Below are 9,624 nucleotides of genomic sequence, written 5' to 3' on the forward strand. Positions count from 1 at the left end.
TCACATAACCCTCCGGATAGCCCATCTGAAGCTTATCACCGGGCAGTCTCTGATGGGAAGTTAAAAATGGACGCTACTCAAGAGGCTATGATTAGCCATTTTGATCGTCTTTGTGAACGCCTTATTGCGTACGAGAAGAAGGCACGCTTTCCTTATGTAGGTCACGTTTACATTCAGAGGTTATTTAACAGTCGTTTCTAAAAAATCCTGCTCCCCATGGAATCTATTTGCACGGTCCTGTTGGTAAGCCCTTCCTTGTCGTGCTCAGTATACTCCAAAGGTTGCGGGAAAACTATTTTGATGGATATGTTCTACGACACATGTACATATCCGAAGAAATGCAGAACTCATTTTCATTCTTTCATGCGCAATATCCACGAGGGTAAATTCTCTTCTCTAATCGGACTTCAGTTATTGCCTGACAGGACTCCATATTTTGAGGACGAGTGCGCCCAGAAACAAACCTTTCGATCCAATACCAGCTGTGGCCAAAACGGTCAGCTCAGAGTCCAAGCTGCTATGCTTTGATGAATTTCAAGTGAGTCCTTGTTCATCTTCGTGGGAATGTTGACCTGTTCCACCGCCTAACTTTGGTCACTTCTTTGTTCGTCATATCAATTATTTTGCTTCTCTGTTTGTTCTTACATAAGCAAACCCGACGCAGTGAATTCAATAAGTGAACCTAATTAGTATCGTTTGTTTCTTGGCATATATTGATATGCATCCATCTCAACAATGACTACCACTTGGGGTTATCCAAAGTGACTCTTGTTGTGGAGCCCGGCCATGCTGAGGTCCTTGTGTCGTGTTCTTGCGTTATAAGACGGCATACCATTCGTTTAGTCATGTATAGCCGAGCGTCATAGTAGGTGGCGGGAAATATTTCACCCACCTTCTTGGTATATTTTTTATCCCACACGACACGCGTTGTATCATTTTAGTGACATCTATAAATCTGGTCGTAAGAAACATGCTACCATCCAAAAGTATGCTCGCGGATGAAATATTGCGCAGAAGGATATTTTTCGTAGATGAACTGACGCGAACTGAAAGGATGTTTGACCAGTCAGTTCGCGAAATGCATACATTCGCATGCTAATTTGGTTTTAGCGACAAACTCAACTGAATCCTTGATAAAGCCCTTGTTTATGATATTTTCCAACTGGAAGAAATGTAAACGTACAAGTATTCGAAGATTTCAGTCATAAGAGATTTAACATGTCTATTAAACTCATAAGATAGATGTATAGTGATCAGTATAGTGGCATCTTAGCATACTTAGGTGACCTAAGGATCGCTTCAGCTCTGACCATTCTTGTAAAACAGGTAAAGAGGAGGGTCACACGATTGTCTCTTTTATGCCGCCTGATGAGCCTTAGTAAGGGCAAAGTTCTCGATAGATTGGGTATTCAAATCATCGTTCACATTTTCATTCGTCATGTAACCAGGTTTTCAGTCCACAGCATGGTCCCGGCCTGTTAGTACCAGAGGAGGGCCTATGATCTTTATTTAGATCATTCACAAATACGCTCTTGTGCACATCAATTTGGTTTTGACCAGAGATTCACCTGGAATATTTCTGAATCTCTCGTTTAGCATGTTGTAGTGAGCCCCAAAAAGGACGAAACTGGTCGTTGGCTGTCGAGTAGTTTTCAGCAACTTTATGAGTAGTGTATTATGTCTAGATCATGTACACTTCTGCAAATACCGTGGCAATCATCCCAGGCAAGTGCGTCTGGGTAAATGTCATTTTACATTATTTAGTTCGTTCAACTTTCCTGTTCACCCCAGATTTCCATTGAAGTCTGTCGGTGTTCCTCATTTCTTTGTCCGCTACTGATGTCCATCCGACTCGATACAGAACTTGCGATAGTTTTCAATCTATCCTCAAGAAAAATGGTGACCGGTTTTCCATGTGTACTGCCAGGAAGTTTGCAGTGCCTGTTGAGGGACATTATGCGGTGGCGCTATCACCATTAACAAAATACCGATGAATAATGACCGTCTCAATGGCGTGCGCTAAAAACGCCTTTTGAAGCTGACATTTTTGCAAGGAGCAGTATACAGAGAAACTGCGAACCGTGGTTAAATATCTTCTATCCTTAAAGTGTTGTAACCAATTTTCTGGTCATATCAGGTGAAAAGTATTCGCTAGACGCCCATTTCGGTCGCCTTTTGTAGCCCGTCATTCACCTTGGTTGTATTGCAAAGTAACAGTTGTGGCGTTTATCATGGACACGACTTCTGTGGTGCATCACTCCGGTGAATTTCCACACTTCACCCTCACCAGGAACATACGCTCGTAAATATCGATTGTGTTTATTTGTTCACCCACACGTCACCTATATCGATGTGTGAAACCAACACACCAATGTGCAACAGCACGCAAACCCACTTAGTTGTCAATGGCGGTGAGATCGATCCATGCTGAAGAACCAAGAAGCACTGTGCGACTGTATCGTTCTTATTGGGACCCATCATCATCGCGAGTCTCACGACTCTCTGGAGAGATTCGAACTCGCAACCTTCCGGTCACAAAGTATCTCTGGCGAGCGAAGCACTCAAGGATGAAAATGACTAGCTTAATTTTAAAAAAGAGCTTTTGAATCGTTGCACTGAATATTATCAGTAACCATTCAGTTTGCCACCTGATATTGCTTAGTAGGATTTCCGACAGGCAACGTAGCCCTGCACAGCGAACTTGGAACTTCTGCCAGTTCCGAAGTACACGAATGCCGTGTCTTTTTCAAGTATCACCGAGCTGATGGTTTGGATAAACCCTCATAGTTCTGGGTTTGAAATCTTCACTCAGAGCTTGTCTAACCTAAATGCCGCTATCCTTATGAGAGGCCACCCACCCAACTGGGATGAGTCGATCTTTTTAGTCGCCTACATAAAAGATGCTCGCAGTGAGTGTGATAATCGCAGAGGAATTAGTTTGACCCCCTGCGCAACTTAACTTTGCGTCGCTTATTTCACTCCGTCTGATGGGGGCGCGTGAATACGGGACCCGTTATAGGTGGAATTCCGTCTGGAAGGCGTTGTGGGACACCGTTCTACCTAGTCTAGTGTTAGAGCAATGGCATGCCTACAGGCGTCCTACAGTTTGATTCCTTGACCTCAAGGGTGTATTCGATTTTGTTGATCGCTTCGTTCCTAATTCGTAAATATCATAAGTTCTTTATATGGTGGACACATAAGGGTGTGTGGATTGCTCCCCAGGGACTTTCGTGCGAGCAGTGTTGTCCGAAGAGGATACTGATTCTCCAGTTTTGTTTACCTTCATTATTGGTAAGAGGATGAGTTGAATTCCGGAGGGGTGTTTGAAATAACCGTGATTTATGTCATTGGTTTGTAGCCAATGATGATGATCCTTCGAACCGTAGGATTCCTCTGCTGGCGTTTCCAAGACGAGTGGAGCTGCTCGTCATTATCTCAATTCACAAACAGTGCCTCAGCCAGAAGCGTTTACTGTGGGCTATTAACAGTCCATCCGAAGTTTACTGGTAACACTTCATGTTTAGTGAGCGCTTCTTTCTCGCGTGACTCGGGACAAGGGTATAAATTATGAAACACTTAATTTGGTTTCATTTGTCATCAACACACCGCATTTGAAGAAATGATTGCAAGGACGCACAGTATATAAGTAAACCGACGTGTCATTTCCTTCGTTGTTTGCTTTGGACCTTCGACATAATTATCCATCTGTTTTGCGTTCACAAATGAAACTCTTATATCTCGGCACCTACGCCATCTCGCCGTGATGAAATAATTGCTTAAAAGAACTCATTGCCCAAAAGTTCGTTTGATTGCTTGTCTTATTATTGTTTATAAAGCCAGTTATCAGCGTTTTCACATTTTCAGGTTACGGACATTGCGGATGCAATGATTCTGAAACGATTGTTCGAAAATCTGTTCGCTTCTGGCGTCGTCATGGTTGCCACATCAAACCGTAAACCGGATGGTAAGGTTACCGTTTGCTTTTGCTGTCATCATGTCTCCTCTGGGGAACGACCAATTTATAACAGTCGATTCTTGACGAAATTGATTGTACGTAAAAATCATTGCGTGCCAATTTGTCGCTGTCCACTTCATCCTGCTGCTGTCCTCAAACACGTAGGCCTCTGTTATTCTAACAGTTTTTGGTGAGCTTTTTGACCACAGGTTTCCTATCTGACGTTACTTTGTGCTCGTGACAACAGATCAACATAAAAATAATTACGCCCCTCTACCATTGTTAGGTGAGCATGGTTTTTTTTGCGGATGTTCGTTTGTCAAGGGAAAGATTCCACGAAAGTCCGAATCCAGGACAACTCCACTATCTCGCCTTACCAGATCTCTCTTGGCGATCTCATGTCCCATTTCTGTTACAGCAATGAAGAGGTCCATTAATTTGGCCGTATCTGAGAGGTCATCATACAACATCGCACGGCTATATGGTCACATTGAAGCTGGAGTCTTTAAGAATAATGCCGTTAGGTAGCGCCGGTAGTCTGTAGTAACGATGTCGTGTTTGTACATTTTTATGGAATATTCTATATAGATACTGTGCCCTTCCGAATCAACACACGAGGATGGGTGCACATTTCTAAGCAAATTTCTGCATTCTTGTAGGCAACGCCATTTATCTGGTCCGAAGTAGAAATGCAAGATAGTTGCTGCTAATTTTTATTCCACATATCTCATGGATTTGTTTACTATTATTATCGTTAGTGTCGTATTTAGCTGTTTTGATACAAGCTGGTTGGCATCACGGTTGGTGATTCAGGCCGACGTTGCGTTCTTCCTATACTAAATGTACAACGTGGACGCGAATTTGAGTGAGTCAGTCATGTAGTGGTTGCCAAACGATAAGTTGCTCCACGATGTTTGGTCTGGCAGTTGGTTGGCCCACGATGATATAGTCACAGAACTTGAGTGCCGTTGTATACACGTATGCGGAGCTAGGTTTGTGTTGTACCTCAGGGACTGGCTGCTTTTCTTTATGTGAGGTCATACCGAAACTAGATTCCAAATCAGTGTAAAATAAAAAGAACTGAACTGTAATACTACCACATAATGCGTGCAGACGTTTGAGCTGCTACTGAAATAAGTCACTTGGGGTTGAATGCCCCAGATATATAGCTGTCCAGGTGCTGTCGGTGCGACTTGTTTTCCATGATGGCGTCTCGTTGACTGCCCTTCTCTTTGTGCAGGATTGGAGTCGTTGGAAGATACACACTAATCGACGCTGTAAGTCGATGTTGATAGCGTTTCCGTTATCAGTGTTCCGTTATAAGTCTCGGGTTATAGGCCTCTCGGAAAGATTGCGATATGCTAGCACCAAGCTCCATCCCCATCTACCTTCTTCGCAGTATGGCCATACTTTTGCGAAGCATCAGTGCTGGAGACTGTGTCGTTGGGGCTGCTGCTGGTGCTGGGCATGATGAATTTTCCCGTGAACAACCTCCCACAGTAGACATTCTGGCAGCCTTAGATCAAGCTGACCAATGCCTCAGTAGTACGGCCAAGTACCATCGATTCCACTCAGTGGCGTAGCCAATCATAGTAGGCGTATATTTTAGTTTAGCTCGTATCAGTGCTGGGCAATGCACATGAATATATCGTACTTTGTACTGCATCTCCTAGGCATCTTGCTACGATATGATCGAAAATCGGGATTATCAACACGACACGAAATCCCATGACAACGTAGTCGGAACGATCGTTTAGTAAACATACTATGCCATGCTTCATGCCCTGTACTCCATAAATTTGAGCTGTCTAAAGGGAAAATGTGAAAAGAACAATAAGTTGATAAGTTAAGTAGAAATGATCAAAAATGTGTTCGAATTCTCGTGGAACTATGCTAGTAAGTTTCATATGCATACCGAGAATGACTGATCTACGTGCACTTTTGACCAGTAGGGGTTGTAATCACTTAGTGAGGCTGTAACGGTAGCACCTGATTTCAAAGGAAAGCAAGAGTTCTTGCAAACGATCCTGGTATTCACCTAGTCAATTAAATAAACGCTCACCACTCGACCGTTTCTGTCCAGCTTCGAAGCGACGAATGCATGACGAAAACCACCTTCAGTCGCTGTGTATGAACACCTATAGGTGGGAGTATCTTGTTTATACAGTGCGCTCTTTTGGAAATTTGTGGAGAGATGACCGCAAGTACACCAGCGGATGTGTATCTTTACTGTGGCTATATGCAAGGCGATAGGAAGGGGGACTTTATTTTCTTCCAAGACAACCAAGGGACACTTCAGGATCACGTACCACCAATCGATTAAACAGTGGAGCAATTGGAAGAATGAATGCGGGCAGCTACGAGCCAAATGATTTCCAGTCGGAATTCCTGCTACACTGTTTGTCATGTCATGTTGTATCTCAGCAAAATTTTTTCTCAGGGAGGTCACAATGTAGTGGCGGCTTGTAAGGCTACACTCGGGTCGCATATATGTTGGTAAACAGTTCAGGTTGACCCACTTTCCTGCCTTTTTAACCCTTTTGTGCCTCTCCGAAGTCACTCTAGGTTCAGTACATTAAGGGGTGTTACCTTGTGAAGTAATGAAGTTGAGTTCAGAACCAAACTGTACGGTTAAATGTTCTCAGTTAGGCAAACCAAGCTGGGTCACACTGGATGATTGTGCTAATAAACCGGCAATTATTCCTTTATCTGGTATCCCGGAAATATGATGATGCAGTTTTCGCCCGGTGAACATCCGGCTAATTTGTGGGCCTGACCTGAGGGTAATGACCAAGTATTCAGCCTGTGCCTTACCCTAGAGCATTGCAACATCCACCAAAAACAGCTAAGCTAACCTTCTGCACATAGGGCCATGCAGCTATAGACTGTATTTATCTATGGACTCATACGAGTGCGTATTGAGGTTTGCGTTGCCAAACAAGCAATCGACCGTATACCAGGCCTTATACTATAACACTTCAACTGAAGTCGGAGTTTTGGACGAAACACCGCTACTGTTCTTCTTGGGTCTGAGTGTGGCTGGCTTTTTGAATGTCTCCTTTGCTTCTTAGATTGCCTGTTTAATTTATCCTAGTTGTAATAAACAATAATAATCGCTCAGCTGCACCACCCTTTCTGTGCATAACTGCCAAGCCACCGGAGGGAAGCACGAGGACTGAGATACTACCGTGCTGCTCAAACCTAGATATGAGCAGTTAAGATTCAGGGATTGTGTTGGGACCACGGACCTTCCTTCCAGTAAGTTCGCAACGCTGAGCTATTTTCAGCCCTTCGAAGATGGCAGGTTTATGTTTACCAGTCAGCATGCTGTTGGTTGCGTCTGACAACACCATCAAGTAAGCAGCCTGAACGTGTGTCGAAGAGTGCTGGGCCGTCGAAGTTCATCCGTAGAAACCATATTTCAATGGTTGGTTAGTACACCTTGGTTGTGGTACACCTTAAGTGTCTGCTTTTTGTGTGGTGGTTGCACGCTGTTGGACAGACTGGATGTAGCACAGTGACATACAGATCTTACTGCCGCCCAGCCTTGCTAGCTGAGACCTAAAATAAACTGTCACTGGAGACAGTAGATGGGTGTCACATTGTTGAACTCGATGGAGAATATGCGTACCCAATCATATCATAAATTGCAAGTTAGACGCATTTCATTCCTACCCACGAGAAAAGTAATGCACTCCGGCACTAATGAATTCGTTACGCAGCTGGTTATATTGCATTTGTTTGTATTGTATTGTATGTCCCCTCCATAGTCTTCGTGAACGGTACTACCTTATCTGTGGTAGATGGTTTGTAGTTAACGAACTGAACTGGGAGGTTGGGTGATTTTTTTCGTGTTCTGCTACTTAAATGAAGCACTCGCTAGTGTGTTGCGTTATATCTGACTGCATTTTTTTGGAACCATGTGATGGTGGAATGTTGGTGTGTTTATTTACGTCTATGGATTTATGGCTGTCATGCGGTGACAGTTGTGCTTGCCTGTGATAGGTTTTTAAAAGCGCCATATGTTTTCTAATTAAGCTTTGTACATAGCGTGACGCAACCCGCCTTGTTACGTAGCTATTCATATGGTGTTTTTAATCTCCTCTGATAATGGATACACTGCTAGTTACGGTTGTCGTATACCACTCTGTTGCTCAGTCGAATGGCACTTGGGTGTTTGAGAGGAATTGTGGTGTGATTGCTGTCTTACTGGCATCTACGTGACTGCTCTCGCTTCTTGTCTTCAACCTCGTTATTGGAATTTTAATAATAAATCGTTCCGGTTATTCAACAGGTAACTTTATTGGAAGTAGATCGTTCAAGTTTGCAAGGATGATTGCCTCACCTTGTGAGTATTGTGCATCCTTCACAGTGCTGAATATGGATAGGGCCTTCTCATTTTATACTGTAGACCGCTTAGCCAGAGTCTGTCTTACGTAAAACCACCTGTTACAGTTTCAAACATTCTTTATACTTGGTACAGATTTGTACAAGGACGGTCTACAGAGGGTTAATTTCATTCCCTTCATTGGCCTTCTCAAAGTAAGTAATCTTGCCACTACGTCCTCTGTTCATTGTTTCTGTGGTCTGTATCTTACGAGCTCGCCCTCATCGTAGAATCTATTTCCTCGATGACCAGGACACAGCAGGATGTTGTATGTTGTCGAAGGACGCTTTTCAAACAGTTGACACATTTGGGGCCAAATTTCGCATTAACTGCAAGTCGAAGAATGTGTGAGAAGTGACACTTGTGTCCCTATATCAGTGTATCTGTGTGATGCTGTGTTTCTGTTTGATCGTCGGGGATGCACAGCTTTCAAAATCGTCCGCGGTGCTATCACGTTGAAGCTAACAGGATTCTCATGTGTTTTGTCACTGCAAACCGGTTGTTGGTTTGTTTGTGCTTTTCTTTGTAATGTTTTGTTGTATTCCACTGTATATTGTGCCACATATCTTCAGACGACCCCTCCTAATTTTTCAGAGTGATAAGCTATGCTAGTAGTAGCAATATTCGTATGCTGTGAAAGTGTTTTATTAGCAGTGCAGGTCACCTCGCCACTGTATGCATACCTTGTGGATCATAGTGCTTATTTAATCCCATGTGATATGCCGCTTACAGACTACTGGTTGGACATGCCGCTTACAGAGAGTTCAGTGGCGCAGCGCAAATGTGTGCCGGAGTCTACTCGCGTATTCCGATGTGATAGGTGGTTAAGGAAGCAAATGCTATCATCGCGACAATGATACGACGCGATGGAGTGTCATGTGGAAGTATTCTCGCCAGTCCGCCATCCCGGATACAATCGTTGCTGGGATGTGCAGGTCAGACACCGGATAATCGGGCGAAGGCCTGAGAGATTTCAGTGCACCAACACTGAATTGACTGCAGCTGCTTCGGTTTTGGCAGTCCACTTCAGTGGCTTTTATTGCGCCATATCTCATTTATCTATTGTGCCCACCACGTTATACATAGGAGCCTCTGCAAATCGAACTGTCCGTCTCATCAGATATGTGAACTGTGGTATCATCTTCATGCTCCCGTTAGCAATATCCGGTCCCCTACAGGTGTCCGGCGGTAGACCAAATTTATCGAAAAGTTCCTATAAGTGGCCATTTACAATATTTCACCGTTGGGTCCTTCTGAAACACCTTCACTGTCGTAGACATAA

At 43.7% G+C, this 9,624-nt stretch overlaps 1 protein-coding gene across 1 annotated transcript in view; it reads left to right on the plus strand.

Moving 5' to 3' along the window:
- Positions 1 to 285: 285 nt before the first annotated feature.
- Positions 286 to 9,624, plus strand: part of T265_08380 (hypothetical protein) — a gene marked incomplete at both ends in the record, with an annotated part of 17,867 nt that continues 8,528 nt past the window's right edge. Inside the window, 3 exons of the mRNA XM_009174164.1 lie at positions 286 to 538; positions 3,865 to 3,964; positions 8,439 to 8,497. Of these exons, the coding sequence (XP_009172428.1) occupies positions 3,886 to 3,964; positions 8,439 to 8,497 (138 nt within the window). The remainder of the gene's footprint in view (positions 539 to 3,864; positions 3,965 to 8,438; positions 8,498 to 9,624) is intronic.

This window comes from Opisthorchis viverrini (genome assembly GCF_000715545.1).
Source record: "Opisthorchis viverrini unplaced genomic scaffold opera_v5_213, whole genome shotgun sequence".
Classification (NCBI taxonomy): domain Eukaryota; kingdom Metazoa; phylum Platyhelminthes; class Trematoda; order Opisthorchiida; family Opisthorchiidae; genus Opisthorchis; species Opisthorchis viverrini.